A 25,028-nucleotide genomic window follows, 5' to 3' on the forward strand; every position below is an offset into this window, starting at 1 on the left:
ATTGAAAAATGCTATTTGTTTTTTGCGCTGATTGTATTGGATATTCGATAAGAAAAAGTCAGCAGATTTTGAATTTCTGTTTGGAATTTTCTCTTGAGATTTTTTCTATAAGAATGCTTGGCCATCAATTTTCTAAGTTTTTTCCACTCGGATTCTGTAATACAAAATAAAATAAATTCTAGTGGAAAAAACTTAATTAAATCAAAAATGAAATAAAATAAAATAAAAAAATAATAAAATAAAATAAATAAAATAAAAACTTATAAAATTTGTGCCCAATAATTTCTAATAGAAAAAATCTCAAGAGAAAAATTCCTACAGAAATTCGAAATCTATTGACTTTTTCTTATCGAATATCTAATAGAATCAGCGCAAAAAACAAATAGAATTTTTCAATAGAATTCGAAGAGAAATTCCATAGAAACCCCATGGAATTCTCATAGAATTCCAATAGAATTTTCTAGCGAATTCGCTAGGTTTTCTATTGAATTTTTTCATACGTGTGCGTTTTGAATAATATTACAAAGAACGTTTTTGAATAATATTGGCAAATAAAGCCAATAGGGAGGAAATTGCAAATTAATAATTTGATGTATCTATATAATGGCTGTTAGGTCGTTAGTTATCAGGATAATTTATCCATTCATTATTTCCTCTTTATCGGACTTATTTCTTCATCTCTATTAAAAACGCTCTTTGAAAATGTTCAATTTTTTTTGTACTTTTTTTTATTGTACAATAATAATTTTAGGGACTCCTGCGTAACGTAAAATCCAATAGAAATTGTGATATAGTTTACATTATGAAGATGGAAAAACAATCGAGACAACGTTCGAAAGATAATCCCCCCCGGGTCTTAAATTAAAAAAATGAAACAAAATTTAGAAAAACTTGAAAAATTTGAGTCGAGAAATTTTTACAGAAAATATTTCAATGGAATAAGTTGTACAGAAAAATCGAATTCTATTGATTTTTTCTACAGAATATTATTCATAAAACATTTCTGTTCAAAACAACGGACAGATGAACTGGAATTTGTCAATGAAATCAACCAAAAACTAATAAAAAAAGTTCAATAGAATACAATTGAATACAATTTTCTAGCGAATTGGCTGGGTGTTTCTATCAAATCGTCCTTTTGACGATACGACGAAATTTTTTTTGAGAAATTTTTCTCTGCCCTGTCGTCGTTAATAACCACATTGAATTACAGTAAATGAGTTTTTGTAATTACCTCAGGCCCTGCAGGACGAGTTGAAGAGCAAAGCAGATCGGGTCACCAAGCTGGAGGCTCTTCCCGAGGTCAATGCATTAGCAAAGGGACTGAAGGATGCACTGATGGAGATGAAGACAAAAATAAGTGAAAAGCAGCAGGTACACGAGACTTACCAGATCACTGGGGCTTACGCACTGTTCATTACTCATCGCACATCGGTTATGGGACTCGCTTAGACATTCATCATCACTTGTTCTTGTTAAAGATGAGGGGAAATAAAAGAGACAATAACTTTCTAGTATCTTGCTGGTGTAAGATACTCTGTAGAGTTCTCAGGATTTTTTGCTCTTGAAGTTTCAGGGAATTTTTGCAACATCGTTGTGATGATATTTTTGTCAATTCTCCACACCTCTGCTTCATATCATTTAGTTCTTTTTTCATAATATTTTGTGGTATATGGTGTACATTCATTCATGTCAGTTGTCACTGTTAATTTACTTTATTCGTAAATACGTATTTTACTCTTCTCCCTGTGGGTAATTCACTTTTTCTTCAATTTTTCTAGTCCTTGTATTCATGTTTTTCTCGTGGTGTAATTTTATTTAATCATGAAATTACAGGTTTCTTCTATTCGTTGAATATAATTCTCACTTATCTAAATGTAGTTGTTTAGTTTAAGGTGTAGAAATTTAGTGTAGAATTTTTGCATGTAACTAGGATTGTTTACATCTATTGTAACTTGTTTATTATTAAAATTTTATCGTTCATCCCAATTTTTATTTATTCATTACTTCGTGGTTAATTTTTTTTTTCGTGAATCATGTCATCGTCATCAAACCTCATCGTCATTTCACCTACTGAAATAAAATTTAAACACATCATCATTTTAGTTATTATTTAATTCATCAGATGCGTTGTTAATTATCTAACAAAAAAATTGAATTAATAACGAAGGCTTCATCATTTTTTTCACTCATCATCAAATGTAGTCATTCATCATCCCTACTGTCATCATCATCACCATCTCCAATTCAATCTGTGTGCAAGCTATGAAGAACAAGAGATGGAGTTGGAAAATTTCATGGAGATAATTTTGCAAAAACCTCCAAAACTAGTTCCGAGAAAACTGTCTACTATTTTGTCGTCTGTTGAAATGTTTCTTGAAAAACATCTCTTGATATTTACTTCTGATGCCGCTTGGCAACTAGTTCATCACTTGTTCTATACAATTCTTTGTCGAATGGATGCTGAACTAGAAGAGGAAGTTTTAACGTAAAAAACCAGTAGCGAAGCGGTAAAACGGTTCAAGTCGACTTTGACTATTGGCCAGTTTTCAATGAATATCTCCGAATCTAAAGGAGATGTGAAAATTTTCGTTAAGACATTTTTTGTAGCCCTTTATTTGCTCTATAAAAAAGGTTATTACAAAAATTTTGCTATCTTCTTCAGATTCGGAGTTTAAGTCGATTTTGACTATTGACCACTTTTCAATGAATATCTCGGAATTTAAGGGGGAAGGGAGCTAAATTTCGTTAGAAATTTGTAATAATAGTAATTATAGTGTAGAGCACTATAATTACTATTAATTATAGTGCACTATAATTACTATTTATTATAGTAATTATAGTACTCTACACTATAATTACTATTAATTGAAACATAATGAGGATTGCCTGGAAATCACTCGACTGGAGAAATATGTTATTGAAAAAATAAATGCGCCTCAAGTGAATGGATATTCGGCACAAATTTTTTTCTTTCTCAGTGTAGCGAATTCGCTAGATTTTCCTATTAAACTTTTTCATACGTGATTTCTCGGATAATTAATATCAATGCAGATGAAGCAGGACATAAATGAACATAAAACAGAAGACAAATCAGTAGTGAAGTGGTCAATCGGTTTCAGTCGACTTAGCTCCCAGTTGAGTTTTGGTTCAATAACTTTTTTTTTATTCAATTGCTCGAAACTTTACAAGTTTATACAGTAGAATATTATGAAAAAGGAAAGAAAAAAAGGAGTATATATCAATAGCGAAGTGGTAAAACGGCACAAGTCAATTTTGACTATTGACCAGTTTTCAATGAATATCTCGGAATGTAAGGGAGATTGTTATTACCTTTTTTGTAGAGCCCATTGAGAGCTACAACAAATGTAATTACGAAAATTTCGTTATCCCCCTTAGATTTGCAAATATTCCTCAAAAACTCAACTGGGAGATAAGTCGACTTAAACCGCTTTACCACTTCGCTACTGATATATATAATGAAATTAATCGTATATGATGTGTACGTGTGTATAATACAATAATATTGTCATTTTAGGTATTCAAACTCTTAAGTTGAATACCTCAGAATTTAAGAAAGATAGCGAAATTTTTGTAAGATCTTTTTCAATAGTCTTCACTTTGCTTTACAAAAAAGATTCTTAGGAAATTGTTGCCAACTCTTTTAGAATTTGAGATATTTATCGAGAACTGACTTGAAGCGTTTGCCCACTTCCCTCTCGAAATTTTCCCTGGAGATATTTCCAAAACGGTTCTTTCATGAAATAAATCCGGCTCATTCCCTCCCCACTTCACCGCCCAAAATCCCAAAACTCCCTAAAACCTTGATTTTTTCCAGGAATTGGAGGCCGTGCCCCTGGAGCCCGACGGCTCGTCAGTGGATCAGGCGCCATCCCTTCCCCCAGCGGAGGAGTCCCCCTCCTGGACCGACGTTTCCCTGCAAACAGGCCAGAGCCTGGCAGGTCAAGCCCCAGCCCACCTCACCAAGCAGACCTCAACCTCCCAGATCCTCGCCGCCCCGGCACTCCAAGGGGAGCCAATCCCCACCCAAGTCAGCCTGGAGCCCAAATTCCAGGAGACCATCAAAGTCCGAAAGACAGCGGACGACACCCACGATGTCCTCGAGATCGCCACCAAGAACATCCCCTCGACGTCAGACCACACCGACAAGACCAAGACCGAAGACATCGTCGTGGACATGAAGTACCAAGACGCCAAGTTACAGCAATCAGCATCATCGGAATTGAGCATTCACCATGCAGCACCTCAGGCCTTTGAAACAATTGTGGTTGAGCCCGATGACGTGACGACTGAGGTGGTGGTGGACGCTGACGGCACGAGGCGAATAATCGTGAGGAAGTTGAAGAGAACTCAAACGACTCAACAACAAGTCTCGCAGGTGTCGACTCTTCTCGGTGAGGCCCCAGCAGTGAAGACCTTTTCAGAAGCGACAATGCGAGGTCAGCAGATCACCCTGAGTAGGACAAGGCCCGATGGAACTGTGGAGGTCTCCACCAGGCGGACTTACGGAGGGAAAGTCACGACAGGAGCACCAGGTGACGTTAACGTGGAGGAGTTCGAGGCGGAGCCTCAGTACACGCGCACTGTTGTCCGAGGGGAGTTGGAGGACGTGACACCAGAGGAGATTCTTGACGCGGAGATGGCCTCCACAGCTGGAGAATACCAGACGAAGACGTCGAGTGTTCACGCGGTGGTGCAGCAGGTGACGAGACGAGTGATCAAGAAGACGAGAAGAATTATCCGGAAGGTGACGATCATCGATGGCAAGGAGACGACCTCCGAAGAGGTGATCGAAGAGCCTGAGGAGGTGGAGATCGACGACCAGGACATTCCGCACATCTGTATTAATGTTGCGAAGCAGGAGGAGGCGAGGTCTGTGCAAACAAACGATGGTAGAGGACAGGCACCTGGTAGTCCCTTGCAAGGGCCATTCTTTGGGCCCTTCGAGGGGTCAGTTGGACAAGTGGAAGAAGTAACAGCAGCTGGAGTTGAAGAGAAAATGACAGAAAAATTGATCGAACCATCAGGTGTGGAAGACGAATCGAAATTAATTGACGACGAACCAACGCACAATATCGAGAGAGGAGAGGAAGGAAAAGTCACTCCTAGTTCTCCGGAGGACACAAAAATAGATGTTGAAGAGCATGAAATTGTCTCGGAAGAATCAAAACCCGAACCCACTGAGGAAGATTCAAAACTGCTCGAGGTAATGAAGTCCTCCCCAATTGGACTCTTGACCCAATCGCTGATCGATTCTGAACGCTCCGCTGTTTTGCAGAGCCCTGAGTTCACTGAACAGCCCGAGCCACTCGATAAACCCGAGCCAGATGCCCCCGATGAGGAGCAACAGACAGAGTCCACTTGTAAGTCAGTCGATGCACCTGGTATCGAAGTAGAGACAGGCACGGTAGATGTAGCTAAGCACCCTGAGAGTAGCCTCACCGTAGAATCTGTTGATGTGATCAGTTTAATTGTCCCAGAGGATGAGTCGAGGATCTCAGGAGACGATCAGCAACCATATTTGGAAGACCCTCGGCAACGTGAAAGCCTCTCACCCGAAAAATCAGGAGAAAAAGTGGAAATTTCGCTGTCAGTTCGTGGAAATGAGGACGAAAATCTTCCGAAATTCGCTGTTGTTACAGAATCACAAAGACGAGCTGATGATATCTACCAAATCGTCAAAGAAGCCATCGATATTGAATTACCCATCGAGGACAAAACCCCCGAAATTCCCCAAGTGCTCGAGCGCAGAGAGAAACCAATAGTCGAAAAAGTTGAGATTTCCCTGTCGATCAAAAAGGAATCAGAGACCCCTGAGGCATCGGTATCCCTGCAAACCGCAGTGGAACGTCCGGAGGATGATGGGACTTACCTCATCACGAAAGAGGAAATAAAAATGGAGCTCCCAGAAACCGAGACAGTCTCCCAGAAGACAGAGCCCACTGTCGATCCCCTGGACAAGAGTGAAACGGAGTCGACAGTCAGTCGAAGAAGTAGAAAAAAGAAAAAACGCAAAGATCCCGACTCCCCGGAGAAAGCCTCTGGGGAGTCCGACACTTCGATCGCGACGACAATAGCTGAGTCCACGGATATAAACCTACCTTTATCGGAGTCGCCTAGGCAACCGAGTGAACAGCCACAGCCTGACGTTCTAGAACTAACCGAAACATCACTGATATTGTCTAGCCACCAGGAAGGGACTTGCGAGATTGGTTACGAGCCGGAGGACAGAACGACTGTCGAGGAGATGTCGCTGACTCAAGACGATGATTTGAGTAAAAAGAAGAGAAAGAAGAAGCGGAAGAGGCAGATGGAGAGGGGAATGGGTGACGAAGAGGAAGAGAAAGAACTCAGGATGGTTTGTTCGGTGGCTGAGGTCGACACCCAAACACTTTTCGAAACCAAAGATGTCTCGGTGGCGCCTGAGGACATTCCTGAAGAGGCAGCATCCCCAGGGCCTCCCCAAACCGCCCAAAAACAAGAAGTCCACACGGAAATCCAGACATCTCCGACGCCAGTCTTGGACTCTGGAATGCAAACCACCGAGCTTTTGCGATCACCAGACAAGGAAGAGTGCTCGATACAAACGACGACGCCCGAGCAAACCCCCAGGGCAGAGGGAGGTGTCCAAACGAGTCCCCTGACGAATCAAGAGCCACCGCCAGTTCCTCCAGTAAAAGAGACCGAGGAGATCGAGGTCCAGACGACAGTTGACGTCGACACTTTCGGCATCCAGACATCCCCGATGGAGAACGTGTGCGCTGCTACCGCCGAAATCGAGACCCAAACGTCTCAAGTGTCCCAGGAGCCCGGGAAAATCTCTCGGACAGAGTCATTCGAAGACGCCGAACAGCAGACGACCCCTCCCCCGGAGGAGCCCCCAAAAACAATCCTCGAGGACACATCGATGCAAACCTCCAGCCCGGAGGCCCCCGTGACGACTGAAGTGGACGTGCAAACGACCCCAGAGGCACCCGAAACCCAACACCCCGAGGTACCAGGCAATTTGATCGAACCAATTGTTGTTGCAACCATGGAAACGCAAACCAGTCCCGAAGATACGCCGCGCATCTCCCACCAAGAAATCCAAGTGCAAACCAAGAGTCCAGAGCCGACGGTCGAGTCAGTGATACAAACGAGTCCCGAGCCAGAGGCGCAATCGCCCGAGCAAATGAATCTCAGTGCACAAACGAGTTTCGAGGGTAAAGTCATCACAGCTGAAGAGGAAGTGCAGACACTGAGTCCCGAGGCCAAGGAGACAGCAGATTCCTTCATTCAAATCGAGAGAGGTGAGTTGATTGCGACGAAGGAGGAGAGCATTCAGATACTGCCGGATACGGCGGAGATAAGTCTTCAGACGTCTGAAGGAGATAAACGCGAGGAGGTCGAGGAGCCCGAGAAGATATCGGTGTCGCAGCAGGCGACAGTCGACTCCGCCGAGGCCTCGACGATGCCAGAGGTCGATGATTTAACGATTGAGAGGGCGATATCGCCGATGCCCGTTGGAGCCCCGCCACCGAGTCCCCCGAAGGAGCGGGAAGAGCCGCTGGAGCCCCTTCGTGGGCTCCCCCCTCCCGCAATTCCCGATGAGGAGATGGTGGACGTGGAGAGAGATGGGCAGAGGAAGGAGGAAGCGACCTTAGAAGCCTCCGAAAAAGACTCCACCGACACATCCCTGGAGATTCACGTGCAAGCAACGATCGATCTCGACAGCACGACAGCCGACTCTTGCCTGAGTGAATCAACTGATATTACTCACGATACCACAATTACGGATGAATTCAGTGAACCCAGGGGGGGCGACACCGAGGATAAATCTCGGAGGCGTGCAAAGAAGAAGAAGAAGAAATCGAAAACAGGTAAAGAGGGGGAACACGAGCAGCAGGATCGCGGGTCGAAGGACCTGGGCTCGATATTCGGACAGCCATCGTCGAAAAAAGCAGCTGCGATGAAGCTGTCGTACTCCGATGTTGCAAGGAAGGGGTCTCACGATTCGGAACCTGAGGAGGATAACAGGGGGCTTGGAGGGGTCTCCTCGGACCTGAGGGTCAGGAGATTCGAGCAGTACCAGAAGCAGGGGGAGGACTCTAAGGAAGCGGGATTGAAAGTCCGACTGGAAGCCCCAGGGGCTGAACAGCTGAAGATGAAGGAGACGCTGAGGGAAACGAGCCCACACGGCGGGAGGATTGAAGTCACGATGCAGGTGAGTAGAGATGTGAGCGACAAGGGTGACTGGTCAATGACCGTCAATTACCACCGTCACGAGCGGTAATTACCGCACCGAGAATATGATCATATGGTCGGAAAAAGAAATAACGATTGGCCACACGTATGAAAAAATTCAATGGAAAACCTAGCGAATTCGCTGGAAAACTGTAGTGGAATTCTATAGGAATTCTATGGGGTTTCTATGAGATTTCTATTGGAATTCCATTAAAAAATTCTATTCGTTTTTTGCGCTGATTCTATTGGATATTTGATAAGAAAAAGTCAATAGATTTCGAATTTCTGTTTGAATTTTTCTTTTGAGATTTTTTCTATAAGAGTACTTGGGAATGAATTTTCTAAGTTTTTTCCACTCGGATTCTGCAATGCAAAACAAGACAAAATCCAGCGGAACAAACTTGGGAAATTTGTAACCATTAATTCTAGTTGAAAAAATCTAAGAGAAAAATTCAAAGAGAAATTTGAAATTATTGACTTTTTCTTATTGAATATCCAATGGAATCAGCGCAAAAAACAAATTGAATTCCAATAGAATTTTCTAGCGAATTCGCTAGGTTTTCTATTGAGGTTTTTCATGCGTACATACGCATAAAATGACTGAATAAATTTTGACCGTCAATTTTCTGTATGTAGACGGAAATTGGACCCTCGACTATTCCAGCGATTTCTACACTTTTAAAAATTTTTAGTTGAAATTCCCAGTAGACTTTTCCGAAATTTTTACGACATTTAAGTTCCGCTGAAATTCCAAAGAATTTCGCCATTGAAAATTCTCAATTTCGGGGAAAAATCAATGAGAACTGTAAATTTTAGTTCAATTATTTCTTGAAAATTAGTAGAAAACTGGAAAATTACGATCAATATATTTCTGAATGTGCAATTATTTGAAAATTCAGGGTAACTTGGCACTGAATATTCATGTTTTCAATGAAAATTCGAATAAATTGCAGAAATCTCGTCTTTATATTTCTCAAAATTTTGGTATTTTATTAAATTTTCAGTGAAATCTGAAATTTTATAATTTTCTTTCTCCTTAAAGGGCATTCAGTGGCACTGTCTTTAAAATTACCGGTCAACTGCCCATGAAATTTCATCTTATTTTTTTAACAGTATCTGTTAGAGTGCGGCTATTTATTGATTAATAAATAGAATAACAAAGGATAATAATTCAATTCTCCACTGTTGAAAATTTTGTGTGAATGTTTCGTGCCAAATTCCGGAAATTTTTATCGTGTACCAATTCCACTGAAATTTCAGGAAATCTTGTCATTGAAAGTTCAGAATTTCGTGGAAAAATTAAACAGAACTGTAAATTTCCGTTCCATTGTTCCCTGAAAATTAATAGAAAACCATGAAATCTGGCAAATATATTCTTGAATTTTCAGGACAGTCACGCTGAATGCAATTTAGGGGGAAAAAAAATCATGAAATTTCAGATTTCACTGAAAATTCAATGCAATTTGAAACTGAATATTCATATCAGATTGGAAATTCAAATAAATTAAGGAATTCTCGTCTTTATGTCCCTTAAAATTCTGAAATTTTCATGAATTTTCAGTGAAACCTGAAATTTCATTATTTTTTTCCCCTAAATCGCATTCAGTGTCACTGCCCCGAAAATTGGTAGTCAACTGTCCATCAAATTTCATTTTTTCCTAACAGTATATTAAAAAGTTTTCCGATCGAACCCTTAAGAAATGGCCCAAAAAATGACCGAAATAAAATTACCCGTCAATTTCCACCTTATAGACAAATTTCGGTCACTTTGGCTCGCGTCTGACACACGGAACCGTCAGAAACCGATCATTTACGTCTGACCTGACCGAAAGAGAAAATGACGCTCATTCCACATCTCTACAGGTGAGGGAGACGAAAGCTGCGCCAAGGGCAATCAGCATCGAAACACCGGAGCCGATGGACACGTCGGAGGAGCCCCTTTCCCCGATGGAATCAGTTCTGAGGAAGGACGACGCTGCCTGGGGAGATGCATGCCAGCGGTCTTCACTCCCGGAGACGGCGCACACGTCGACCTTCGGACCCGGGCAGATCACCCGAAGGACGCAGATGACGAGGAGGATGTCGGATCGTTTGAATAATCTGCAGAACGCGAGGCAAACCAGCCTCCTATCCAACATCCTCCACATGGCAACCCTCGAGGACGTCTCGAACGAAGCATCTGTCGACGAACGAGTGTCAGAGGTTCAGAATCAGCTGACGCATCTGGAAAGAGCAGTCGAGAAGCAGGACATTGTTGTCGTGGAGGAGACTATCGTGACGATCATCGAGATCATCTCGACGTGGTTGGAAACCATCGAGTATCGAGTGTTTCTGGGGCGAGAGAGTTCTGGGGGACCGACGACTGAGGACAGTCGGAAGATCAGGGGATTGAAGGACGAGGTGTGTCACGTTGACAATTCTCTGAAGCAGTTGGATCAGATGCTGAGGAGAGGCGAGCTGGATTTCCCTGAGGAGGAGAGGGAGGGGATCAGGGAGTGCGTGGAGGCCTTGGAGAGTCAGGTGAAGGCCATTGAACACGTGACGATCGATGAGGAGCGGCTGACGAGCTCCGAGCTGACTAGGTGGGAGGAGTTCCTCAATGGAGTGGAGACCATTCTGAAACTGATGAAGGACCACCAGGAGGAGTTCCAACGGGTGATCCAGGAGGGGGGCTCGACTATCTGGAAGCTGCAGGAGCTCGACAGGCTGGAGATTGTTAATAGGAGCCATCTTTGGAAGGCCAGTAGTCTCGTGACGACCGCGAAGAAGATCCTGAGGGATCATCCTGGGAGGGTTGTCCCCGAGGAGACGTTTGAAGCTCACGATATTGGGCAGGAGGTTGAGCATGGAATCCATGTGGAGAGGGAGCGACTGATGCAGCTGCTGTCGCTCGCCGAGGAGTACGAGCAGACTCTCCAGGAGTTTGCGCAGATCACGGATGTGGCTGAGGACCTTTTGGCTGCTCCCATCTCGGTCGGCAGCCTGGAACACCTGAGGGAGGAAATGCAGAAGCACAGGAAGTTCTTTGTGAATTTGAATCACTGCAGGGCCATTCTGGAGAGCCTCGAGGGCAATCTCGATCCTGAAACCAGGGAGAAGCATGCTGGACTGCATGAGGAACTGCACAGTCGAGCCAATACTCTGCTGGATAGGGCGGCGTCGAAGGCGCAGCAGATGGCACTGGCCGCCTCCAGGTGGATGATGCTCGAGCAGGGGGTCAAGGAGGAGAGAGGCTGGCTGGGGGTCGCTCATCAGAGGGTGCCCGATTTGAGCACTGTCACTTCGTCTGATTATGATCAGTACATCTCGCTTTATCAGGTAATTTCCTGCCGGGATTTTTTTCTTGTTTTTTCTGCGGCTATCACATTTAAAAATATCCTGTAAAAATTCGACACCGAAATTCCCAATATTATCGATACTGTGGGCATTTGAACACAACGTCTATGAATAGAACGGCCGGTCGGTACAGCAAGTTACCGTTGAGCACTGCGCGTACGCCCTTAGAAAAACTGTTTCGAGAAATAAATCATTTGGTTACGGTTAAAGAATTTTGGAGAAAATCAAAAAAGGAAAACAAATGCGTGTAAAAATCATGTGTCTCTCAAATTGTTCGGTTACAGGAAGTTACTGTTGAGCAGTGGGCGTACGCCCTTAGAAAAACTGTTTCGAGAAATAAATCATTTGGTTACGGTTAAAAAATTTTGGATAAAATCAAAAAAGGAAAACAAATGCGTGCAAAAATCATGTTCCTCTCAAATTATTTTCAATTCAATGTCGTTTCTGCCTTTTTCAAGCTTGTGGTGCAAGTATCTCAGTCAATTTTTAAGTAGTTCTTTTGAAATTTGACACACAATCCAATGAAACGTTTCTGCTGGCGCTAAACGTTTCTTCATATCATTATATTGGAATATAAATAGGTTTTTCATAGAAAAACGGCAGAGGAATAGTATATTTCAGGGCGAGTGCCATGGAGTTTTTTAGTCGCGTGCAGTTGGCGTCCGAGTCGAAGGCAAGAACTAGCCTACCACGCGACTAAAAAAACTCCATGGCACTAGTCGTGAACGATATTTTTCCGTAGTGATTTTCACTTTTACGAGTTTGGGGAAGGACCAATACCAATCCCCTGATGAGAATAAATGAAGGTCAGTACGGAAAAAGGGTTAAACGAACAATGCACCGCCAGTTGGCACATTTCAATGCTATTTTACTCTTCGACGTTCTTAGCTTGTATTTAGTAATATTTGTTATCTATTTTTCTTTTCTTCTCATCAAGAAAATCATAGAAAAAAACTTTGAAAATTTGAGCCGAGTGAATTCTATAGAAAATATGCGAATACATAGAATAAGTTGTATAGAAAAATCGATTTTTTTCACTTTTTCTATTAAAATTTCAATAAAATTGGCCAAAAAATAATAGAAAGTTTAATAGAAGTTCAATAGAATTGTCTAGCGAATTTGCTAGGTTTTTCTATTAAATTTTTTCATTCATGCAACTCCACCAGAATGTTTTACCGTTATTAACTTTCGTTCAGAATTTATCTCCGATTTTAGTCGTGACAATTCAAGTTATGTTCATACAACTTGAATCCACCATTGATAATTTGGGACAATTCCGTAACATTTGATTGGTTCATCTCAATTATTCAGACACTCTCATCAGACATCGCAGCCCATCAAGCGCGTCTAATTCAGCTCGTAAACGTCGCCAGTGCACTTGAAGAGTTAATAACCATCGAGGACCCAGACGATCGGTATTCCGAGGCACTCGACGTCATTGCAAGACTCCAGGATAACGTGGATACTTCTTTGCGGTATCTCCTGGCGTTCAAAGAGAGCTGGTGCACTCGAGAGTTATTAGTCAATCGCCTTGAGAATTGGATGGCCAGGGCCGAACGAGAGCTTGGCTCTGTTCAAGATCACTGGGAGGGACAAATGCGTCAGTTCTGGGTAAGTGTTGCAACTATAAGTGTAAGTCATCAGTTTAAGACTGACCAACACGTATGAAAAAATTCAATAGAGAATCTAGTGAATTCGCTAGAAAATTCTATTGGAATTCTATGGGGTTTCTACATGATTTCTATTGGAATTCTATTGAAAAATTCAATTTGTTTTTTGCGCTGATTCTATTGGATATTCAATAAGTAAAAGTGAATGGATTTCGAATTTCTGTTTAAAGTTTTCTCTTGAGTTTTTTTCTATAAGAATTCTAGGGCATCAATTTTCCAAGTTTTTTCTACTCGAATTCTACAATGTAAAACAAAACAAAATCCCGTGGAAAAAACTTGGAAAATTTTCGGGCCCAATAATTCTAATAAAAAACATTTAAGAGAAAAATTCAAGCAGAAATTCGAAATCTATTGACTTTTTTTATTGAATATCCAATAGAATCAGCGCACTGAACAAATAGAATTTTTCAATAGAATTCCACAAGGAATTTTGTTACAAGGGTCCAATTGAAATCCTATAGAAACCCCATAGAATTTTTATAGAATTCCAATAGAATTTTCTAGCGAATTCGCTAGGTTTTCTATTGAATTTTTCAATACGTGTGTACAATCAAAATAACGTTGAAAAAAAATTGAACGTTTTCAAAGAGCGTTTTTGAACAATATTGGAAAATAAACTCAATAGGGAGGAAATTGCAAATTAACAATTTGATGTATCTAATGGCTGTTAGGTCATCATTTGTCACAGTAGTCAATGGCTGGTAGATCGATAGTTACCATGATAAATTATCCATTCACTATTTCCTCTCTATCGAACTTATTTCTTAATCTTTATTAAAAACGCTTAAAAAAATCAAACAGAAATTCGAAATCTATTGACTTTTTCTTATTGAATATCCAATAGAATCAGCCCAAAAAAACAAATAGAATTTGTCAATAAAATTCGAATAGAAATCCTATCGCAAGCCCATAGAATTCCTACAGAAGCCCAATAAAATTTTCAAACGAATTCACTAGGTTTTCTGTTAAATTATTTCATGCGTGAATCCCCCAATTACGCTCGTGTTAACCCAACAGGAATTGAAAGCTCAATACGAAGTCCACAACAACATGCGAACAGAGTCGAACATCTGTTTCGAGCAGTCCCTCCGAATAATCCCCCTGTCCGACGAGATGGTGCAGCGTCAGTTCCAGGGAGAGCTCCAGGACCGCTGGCACTCGATCTCAAATCGAATCCACTCGATCCAAAAATCCATAGCCGATACCATTTCCTCGGAGGACACACCAGTGGACGAGAAGCTTCGTCTTCTCGAGAGGGAGCTCAACGAGCTCAGAACAACAATCGACGGTTTCTACGGGGTTCTCAAGACCGAGGAGGAGCTTGAGTTGTATGTTGAGAGGCTGTCAGTCATGTTTGAGAGGGTTTGCCTCATTCAGGACGAGTTGGGTCGATTGGGAATGCTGCCAGCAGCTGAGAGTGAGAAAGTCGGAGTTCTTCTGTCCTCAGCGAGGAGAATTGAGGGTCAGATTGGTGAGGAGTTGGATGCGGCGCAGCTGCTCTCAGAGCGGCTCAAGGCACTCGAGAGGGGTCTCTCGAGGATCAGGAAGGCGCATGCGAGACAGTCATTGATTCTGGATCAGTGTGAGGACTGCGAAAGCCAAGGGAGTGATGTGGTTGCAGGGGGAGTGGAGAGGTGCCAGCAAGTGGCTTCTGAGCTTGAGGTACTTTGGAAGGAGATCATGTCGCTCAGGCAGCTCCTCCATACACTCCCAGGGGGCATGAGGGTCTCCGTCTCAGCTGTGGGAATTGAAAGGGACATATCGAACCTCCAAGATGTGCACACGGAACTGGAGTCCAGGTGTGCCAGGCTCTTGGCATTGTTGAAGAACAGGCTGGAACTTTGGAGGAGGTTCGAGAGACAGTTGGAACTTGTACAGCAGTCGGTGCAGGAGGCTGATTATATGATGGAATTGCTGACGGTGCAGGGGACTGTCGATTATGAGAGACTGCTCAAGGCCACTGAGAGGCTGGAGGTAAGTCAATTATTCTTTCCATTTACCGATGCGAAGGGAGGAAGTTTCTGGAATGACCTCGAAAATCGATTGTGGAAATTTCATGATTTCTCCGCTTTCAGCAACTCTAAAAACTTGTTTTCACGCAATCGTTGTGTTTTCATGTACTGATGTACTTTGTACTGATCAGTACTTTGTACTGATTAGATTCTAAACAACATCGCCTCAGCGGTTCTGGAGATTTTGCAATAAAACTTGTCAAAAAATGATGAGACATGACATTTTTTAACAAATTTGGGGATTTATCTCAGAAATACAATGAGATTGGTTTCTTGTCATCATAATTGATGCAGCTTCGTATGATTAAGACGAGTGAAATTCCAGGACAATCGTCTTACCGGTTTAGGAGTAATTCGAACATGATTTTTTGAAATTCAATTTTTTTCATTCTATTTTTCTGCTCTCTTCGTTAAGAAAATCAAAACAAAAAACATAGGTAATTTGAGCGGAGGAAATTGAATGGAAAATCGCTAAATGGAATAAATTGTATAGAAAAATTGCATTCTAATGAACGAAGGAAAGTCAATTAGTCGGGAAGTTATTGGTTCGATTCGTAATGAGTCATACACACTCTAATTCATCCACATCAAAAGTCAGTGGATGTTGATTTTTTTATAAAAATGATTTCGTTGCATTTTTTCGAGGAATTTCTTAGCCCTGGATTTTTTAACTTTTTTTTTTGTTTTTCAATACACTGTTAGAAATTTTTTGAAATTTAAGTAACAGATGCATTTGAATTTTCAATATTCTGAACTTGAATTCAATTTCAGACTAAATTTCTCATGGAATTCCTGATTCATCTTGGAAATTCAATGAAATTAAGTTTTTCATTATGAATGATCATTGAATTTTCAGTGACAATTTGGATTTTCAAACCTATCGCGAAAATTAAGCAACAGATTGAAAATTCAAAACAAGAATTCTCTGAATTTTCATGATTTTCAGTAATTTTCATTATCGTATAAATCTGAGAAATCAAATTCCATTGAATATTCAAGAACATTGGCTGATTTATCAATAACAAGTTCAATGGAAATTCCATGTAAATTATTCGTTGTTAAAAATTTCAAGATTTTTTACTTGAAATTTCAAGAGTAATTTTCTAACAGTGTACAAAATTCGAGACGTAGTTTGAAATCTCGGTCTGGACTATCCATTTTTTCAGATTTTTCTTGTAAAATAATCGCAAATGGTGCTGGTTCCCCTCTTTTTCGTTTCTCAATAAAATTCTATGTAATCATGATGTAATTGTCTGGGATTTATTCTTTTTTAAATTCAATAAAATTGAATAAAAAAAACTACTCCTTGAATTTTCCATTGATAAACGCAAAAAAAGTGCAGAAAAACTCGGAACATTTCTGCCCAAGAATCCTCATTAAAAAAATCAAAATCCATTGAATTTATTCTATCGCCTACCTATTCAAAAATCACAGAGCAATTTTCATAGTTTCATCATTTTCTTATAAACTTGCACTAGAAATTCTAGAGATTTTTTAAGCAAAATAGATTTTTCTACGATATTTTTTTCGCACATGCAAAACAAAAAAAAATATTTCATCTTGTGAAATTGATTGAAATTCACTATGTTTTAAACAACTCGTTTCTCCGGTGCTAAAAGCATCGAAACCCCAAGATATTAGCAGAAACAACGTTTCCCTCATTTTTCCACACTCGACGTTAAAAAAATACTGGTTTGAGTCTACAGTCTTATTTCATTAGTACAGCTCCGAGGGTATGTTTGCGGCTCATTTACATGTTTAAACTTTGTACTAGGAGAGTTCAGTGGAATTGAGCGCAGGCGCATAGATATTCTGTTATCGTGCTTGAGTTGACTCGTTATTTCGTATCAGTACTCATCGACGCGCGCTACGGGTCAGTTCGATTCCTCGTGGTGTAGACCATGTTATCGAAATGACACAAGTCAGTGATAAAAACGGGACAATCGACACAGTTATTTAGAGTGGATTTAAATAATCATGATGTAATTGTCTGGGATTTATTGTTATTTAAATTCAAATATCGCGACAGGTACGTCAAATACGATTGATTTTTCATCAATGAAAAACAGTCAATTTATTGAATAACTTTTAAAGTTCAAATTTTTTAACTTCGGAAATTTTATGATTTATTTCACAATTTTTTGGAAAAAGTTCTAGTGTTTTAAGTGAAAATTCCAAGTCATGAATGTAAAAGTTTCTCACGGTATGGAAAATTATATGGCTTGTAATAAAATATTCTCAAGATCACTCCACGTGGTTACAAATGCACGTAACAGTCTATTCTTTTCGTTACAATGCGCCTGCGTTATGCATTAAATAACTTACGAAGTGGTGAAAGCAGATGAGTTGAAAATTTTTAAATGAGTTAAAAATTAAAGAAAAAGAAACTAGTGGGCTTAGGCGAAAATGTCAGAAGACGTCTCATGTAGATAATTCGATAGACTACTAAACGTCAATTGATGAGTTGTAATAATTCCTTTTGAAAGAATTTGCAGAATTACCGATGAAGCCATTCTTCAGAATTTGGCAAGGCTCATAAATTTATGTAAATATCTCTGAAGCTAATGGGTTTTCCGTAAAAATATCAAAGAACTTATTTTGTATTTTGTGAAATTTCTCATAAACAAGTCCATTGGTGAGTGTTTCAAAAACACTTCATTCTTAAGACATTTACCACCTAAAATGCAAGGATAATTTAAGCAATTTGAAAAGCTACAGGAAGGTATTTATTTGTAGCTGATGAAATTTTTATTCAGACAATTTAGTAGAGTACGCAATTTTTTTTCTGGGACCTTTCAATCCCCCCATATTCACGAGATAAACTGCAACCACGCAATGCAATTGAGAAAAACGTCAGGAAAGTCCCATTGGCAATTCTGTACATTTTGCACAGAATTATTATTTTTTAAACATTCGTTGTTAATAAAGGAATAATTGAAACTCTTTAAACTTTCGGAAGTATCTTTTTTTAGGCATGAAATCAATTCCTGGTAAAATTCTGAATATTTACTGAATATAAACTTGTTACGATTCCGAACAAACGATTTTTATGACGGAAAATTGATTGTTCATAAATTATTTATAAAAAATGATCGTAATTTTCAAAAATTACAATTCTTCAATTATTTCATCAATCTTTCTCCAAAATACACGTTCTAATTTTTTGTTCCGATTTTTCAAATGTTTTCTGACGGTTCAATATCGAGATTCAAATTCAGACCTGCAAAGTTTAAATAAAAAAGTCACTCTAAAATGTCCGGAGACTTAGGGGCAAATGGGGCTCAAATGAAAGCTCCGATGTTCGACTACAAAAGTAAAAAAGCCTTTTACTTCAATATTAAAAGCATTTCCGATTATCCAAATAATCGTCAATCTTCCTAATTCAATTGCAGATTAATGAATAATTCAAAATTTGACTATTTAAATTGGTTGATTACTTCAATAATCAAAATTTAAAAGTGATATTAACCAATTGATAGGTTAATAATTTACCAGTAATTATAATTTATTGGTATGGCTATTCCTGCATGATAACTTGATATCCTTAATATTATAATTCAGTAGCGAAGTGGTAAAGCGGTTTAAGTCGACTCATCTCCCAGTTGGGTTTTTGAGGAATATTTCGGAATCTAAGAGAGATAGCGAAATTTTCGTAATTATATTTGTTGTAGCTCTCAATCGGCACTACAAAAAAGGTTATACCAAAAAATTCTCTATCTCCCTTAGATTCCGAGATATTCATTGTAAACGGGTCAATAGTCAAAATTGACTTGTACCGTTTTACCACTTCGCTGCTGAATTCTTTTCAAACCCCTCTCCCTTCACAAATTCACGACTGAACATAAAACAAGTGTACACCCGGTGTGTCTGGTCTAGTGATTCTTCTCCGGATAAAGTGACAACAAAAACACGTGATTTGAACGGATGAGTTAAACGACCTCGAGATATCAAGTTATTGCAGAAACGAAGAAATAAATCCCAAGGTGAAAACGTGAAGAGGATCTTAACGTTATGCCGTGAATTGTGGATTGGATTTTTACGGTTTATTATAAAGTTTCATGAGCTAGTCTAGAGTTTCAGTTCCTCTTCGCCACGTGCTTGTCATGCTATCACGGAAATTCTTCTTCTCAACTCCGGAAATCTCGTTTCCGCACAGAAACTCAGTTATTTCAAGCACTGGGCGTTTTTTTAATCCTTTATTTTGCCTTTTAATTTAAATGGAATTTCGAGCTGACGAGGGTAGCCTTGATTCTTGCCCCAAATTCCATCAAGGGATTTATTAAGTTGAATTGTCGCGTGAACTGACGGAAATTCGTTAGTATTCACAGTGTTTTCGTATGTAATATCACAAGAGCTTCAAAATTATCAGGTATTTCCCGGTTGGTTCGTTGCAAACAACTTTTATCAGCTCGGGAAAGTTTAATTTCCCAATTCTAATTTCCCAATGAAAAAAATTAATAAGTAAATGTTAATTGAAAAAAAAATTTTTGTTTGAATTGCGTCAAACAGGCGTTTTTCGACTGTTTCATTTTGCTCCACTCTCCCTTACTCGTACTGTTTTGTAGGCTTCGACGGGCGTCTGCCTGAAGCCTTAAATAAATGAATAGATTCGTTAAAGAATTACGAGGGCGAAGCACGAGTAATTTCTCCTGAAAAACTTTACGAGTTCGTTTGTATGCAGGGAACCTTGAGGGAAATATCTGATTAATTTTGAAGCTCGAGTGGTACTCGGAAGAGAATTTTCCCATCCAAATTTCGGCCAAGAGAATTGCACTATGAGACAAAATCTATCGGTCAGTTCCAACGAGGGGTTCACTCGAACAGGAAATCTTTTGTTTTTCATATATGAAAAATTACCAGTGAAATTATAAAAAATTATCAGTTGAATACCATGTTGACTATATAAAGTACAGGATCTATGCGCGCGCTCTCGCGCCCGCTGATGTATTCATTTGTTGAAATGAAGAAATGGAATTCATTGAATTTCATTTTCTCATGAATACCTTATAAATATTGATAATGAATCAAAGAGAATTCGACTAATGATTGAAGTGAATAGCGAAGTAGAGTAAAAGAATCTATAATTTTTCATTTTCAATTAATTATCTTCAATTTTTTAAAGTAATCGGTCTTCATAAAAGGACAGAATTTATTAATTTCACCGATGATATATATACATGTGAAATATATAGGGGAGAGTGGGGTAAAATGGACACTTTAGACTTTTGTTTTAATTACTCATAACTCAGAAACAAATTTATCAATTGAGCTTAGGTTAGGCTCATCATAAAGGGAAAGAACTGTTCTTTGCAATGAAATAAAAATTATTGAATTTTATCAACATTTCGACCCGTTATTAACATTTGAAAAAAAAGTCAAACGTGTCCATTTTACCCCAACCTCCCCTATATTATATATATATGACGTGAAAAAAAAAATTACCACTGAAAAATTTGAAAATGCCGCGTGTTTTTTTTTGTGAATAACTTCGTGTCACATATTGACCAATCAGAATTAAGGATTAGCGGTCAGGCAGTTTCGAGATATTTCGATATAAAACAATTTCACGTTTCTTTCATCTTTAGTAAAATAGGAACATTCGAATAGGGCAATTCTATTGGCTGAAATTTGGATGGGAGAAATTCTTATTAAGGGGAGACTACTATGAGTTTTAAATTCGTGGGTTATTGGAGTGAGACTTTTCATACGTTGAAGATTGATTACATAGATCTGAAAACGAATAATGAGTGCAAAAAAAAATTTTTTTATTGTTCGTTTTCCCGAAAACGATTAAAATGCTAAGAACAGTCCAGGGCCTCCAATTTTTGAGCTACAAAAGATTTTATTTTCAAAATTTTCGGAAAAATGTGTGGAACAACAATTACGAGCCAGTTTTTTGGAATTCAACTCCTACACAGCTGATTTCGTTTTTTTTTTCATATAAAAAAATCCACTATTTGTGTAAAAAAATACAAAAAAAGCAAATTTAGCCATGTAAGAGGCGACTTAAAAAAAAATAGCTTGTAATTGTTATTTCCCATATTTTTCCGAAAATTTTGAAAGAAAAAAAATCCTCCGTTAGCTCAAAAATTGGAGGCCCTGAACTGTTTTCGGCACTTTAAGCGTTTTCGGGCAAACGAACAATAAAAAAAATTTTTTTTGCACTAATTATTCGTTTTCAGATCTATATAATCGATCTTCTACATATGAAACGTCTCACTCCAATAACCCACGACTTTTAAAACTCACAGTAGTCTCCCCTTAAAAATGTTAAAACAATAGCTTATGTCGCAGAATTTAAATCTATTAACTTTTTTCTATGAAATATCTGTTTAACAAGAACGCAGAAAGGATGAGAATTTTCAATAGAATTTTTTGATAAGTTAAAAGATCGAATTGGTAATATACAAATACAAACATCTGAATTAAGCAAATGAAAACGAAAACTTCCATGATTTCCCTGATTAAAATCATCACTAAGAAAAATTAACGTGTTTCAAAGTGAAAAGTTTCTCAAGATTCTTTATCGATGCAGATGAATACGTTGGAGAGGATTAAATGACAATATTTACGCAATAAAACAGTTAATTGTCATGTGATGCACATGTCATATTTATTTTTACATTAGTTTGCAATTATGCGGAGGGGGATTTTATGGAGTTTGTCCTTGAATTTGTGATTGTGAAGCGTCAGTGAAATGAAACGTTTGCACTTCCGTTTTTACTTGTTGGCAGGGGGGTTTTGTCGCACCCAGGCAATTTTAAATAGTTATGCTTTCACTGCACCGAGGAAATGACAGTTTTTTTATCGAGTGAATTGTTCTATTTCATTGAACTATGGATTTTGTCGGTAACCGAGTGTTTAGCAATTTCGTGTGGATGGTTTTCTAGACATGTTTAAAACTACGGGTTTTGGGTGAAAATGTCAGAGGATTTTTTTTCGGGTTTTTATGAAATTCTTCACAAAAATTGTGAATAACATGGGATTAAATTCGACGAACCTTTCATTTTGAAGATATTTGTGAAGTAATAATTGAATTTGATCTGTACATTTCCATAAATTTGGTCATAATTATTTCTTTAATAATTATAAAACTAAACTAACCAAATTTAGTATATACAGCTTCATTCTTAAGACATTTACCACCTAAAATGCAAGGATAATTTAAGCAATTTGAAAAGCTACAAGAAAGTATTTATTTGTAGCTGATGAAATTTTTATTCAGACAATTTAGTAGAGTACACAATTTTTTTTCTGGGACCTTTCCGTCCCCCCATATTCACAAGATAAACTGCAACCACGCAATGGAATTGAGAAAAACGTCAGGAAAGTCCCATTTGCAATTCTGTACATTTTATTATTTTTTATTCAGAATTATTATTTTTTAAACATTCTATGTTAATAAAGAAATAATTGAAACTCTTTAAACTTTAGGAAGTATCTTTTTTTAGGCATGAAATCAATTTCTGGTAAACTTCTGAATATTTACTGAATATAAGCTTGTTACGATTAAACAAGAATCTGAACAATGACAAACACATTGTCAATGACAATTCAAGAATCTTTTATGTTCTGAGCACCCTACACTCAGAAAGACAAAAAAGTCGATGCTGAGGATTTCCATGTCAATTTTTTTCTGAAATGATGGCGATAAGACAAAAATTTTGAAAAAGAATAATTGAAAAATATAAATAATTGAACTTTCAATCAATTGAAACTTCAGCGTAATTTGGTCCTGAATTTTCTGTTTTCATTGAAAATTCAATTGAGTCTGGAATTTTTCGTATTTCTGGTGCTCAAAAATTCAGAATTTCATCAAATTTTCAATAAAATTGGCAATTCTATAACTATTCGAGAATTATTACTAAACTACTATTGAAATTTTAATTTTTTTCAACAGTGTACGGAAAAAATCTCGTAATAAATTCTCCGGAACCTCTTTATTTCGAAGTTATTACCAGAATCACGCGCTCATTATTATTATTCCTGTTTTTTAAATGAATTTTCCAATTCTAATTTGAAAAATGTAGTACTCATTCAAGAAAGTTGATGCGTATCCATTTGCATTGAAAATTACTACATACCTTCCACTCATCTATTGCGGACATTTGTAGAATATGCAATGGCTAATTATGAATATTTGTTTAACGGGAAAGGATAATTATTCGTGCTGGAGTTGATTGGTTCACTGAAAAAAAGTACAGTGAACTTATGCAATGATGCAGATTTAGTGGCTAGATGGGTCAGCACCTGACCCATGAATTCACCGAACAAGACAGAAGACGAGTATTTATAGACAACTCGCGTTTGTCTCCTCGCAATTATACCGTTAGAACCGGAAACACTCGATACCTCTGTCGAGTCATAGAATTTTACAGCAAAGAGCCTAGCTCTCGAAATTGTTGACAGTAGAATTTTTCTGTTGATTTGTGGTCTTTTCGGAGGTAATTTGTGGCATCATTTCTATGAAAATTGTAGACACTCGAACAGAGAATTAGATATACCAAAACAATTCGATCTTTCTCATCTTTCTGTCGATGACGATGTCTAGATGATTTCAGACAAAAATATTAAAAGAACTATACACAGAGAAAGGACGTATTTCAACAATTATTTTTTCATTTCTCGTCAAAAACGATCGGACACACATTTATATTCGGAAATGTTTGACATCTGAATATTTCATCGTTTTTCGCTTTTAGCTTTTTTTTTAATGTTCATAGCACTTCAAAGAATAAAGTTAAGCGTCCGTTTTACTTTATTCGCAATAGATTATGAATTAATGAATTTTGAATTCCATAAATTTTACTCTACTCTAGAGACGCGAAAAATTTATTGAATTCAAAATTTATTTATTCATGATTTACTGCGAATAAAATAGAGCGGATGCTTAACTTTATTGTTTGGAGTGTAACGAACATTTAAAAAAAACTAAAATCGTATAAAAACTACGGCGCAAGGAGAATTTCACGCATGAAAAAATTCAATAGAAAACCTAATAAATTTTAATAAAATAAATAAAACTAATAAAACTACAGGAATTCCATGGGTTTTCTATAGGATTGAAAAATTCTATTCGTTTTTTGCGCGGATTCTACTGGATATTCGATAAGAAAAAGCCAATAGATTTCGAATTTCTGTTTGAATTTTTCTCTTGAGATGTTGTCTATAAGAATGCTTGGGCATCAATTTTCCAAGTTTTTTCCACTCGGATTCTGAAATGCAAAATAAAACAAAATCCAGCGGAAAAAAATTGGAAAATTTGTGTTTAATAATTTTAATGGAAAAAATCAAGAGAAAAATTCGAACAGAAATTCGAAATGTATTGACTTTTTCGTATCGAATATCTAATAGAATCAGCGCAAAAAACAAATAGAATTTTTCAATAGAATTCCAATAGGAATCCTATAAAAATCCCATAGAATTCCTATAAAATTTTCTAGCGAATTCGCTAGGTTTTTTATTGAATTTTTTCATGCGTGTTTGCAATGAAAAACGTTGAAATATTCAGATCTCAAACCTTTCCGAATATAAATACATAATCAAGTACTAGAAGTCAAAAGTGTCACGGAAATTTCTCAGGCGCTTAAGTATTCGATCCGTATCGATTCCACACTCACACCAGTAATTTTTTCGAGGAAAGAGAGTTAAATGAGCCGGAGAAAAAAAAATATTGGTCGATGAAAAATGGGGCACATGACGAATAAACCTGGTTCCGGAGGTTGAGGCGTCGAAACGACACTCAACGACTGCGTTCGAAAATGTT

General features: G+C 38.2%; 1 protein-coding gene across 1 annotated transcript in view; it reads left to right on the top strand.

The window, feature by feature from the left end:
* LOC107041462 (nesprin-1) overlaps nucleotides 1-25,028 on the top strand; it is a 132,323-nt gene that overhangs the window by 84,680 nt on the left and 22,615 nt on the right. Inside the window, exons 29-33 of the mRNA XM_029126333.1 lie at nucleotides 1,240-1,374; nucleotides 3,839-8,224; nucleotides 10,108-11,562; nucleotides 12,892-13,191; nucleotides 14,268-15,224. Of these exons, the coding sequence (XP_028982166.1) occupies nucleotides 1,240-1,374; nucleotides 3,839-8,224; nucleotides 10,108-11,562; nucleotides 12,892-13,191; nucleotides 14,268-15,224 (7,233 nt within the window). The remainder of the gene's footprint in view (nucleotides 1-1,239; nucleotides 1,375-3,838; nucleotides 8,225-10,107; nucleotides 11,563-12,891; nucleotides 13,192-14,267; nucleotides 15,225-25,028) is intronic.

The sequence above is a fragment of the Diachasma alloeum genome, unplaced genomic scaffold (assembly GCF_001412515.2).
Source record: "Diachasma alloeum isolate Michigan unplaced genomic scaffold, Dall2.0 Dall_scaffold_00366, whole genome shotgun sequence".
NCBI classification, from domain to species: Eukaryota; Metazoa; Arthropoda; class Insecta; order Hymenoptera; family Braconidae; genus Diachasma; species Diachasma alloeum.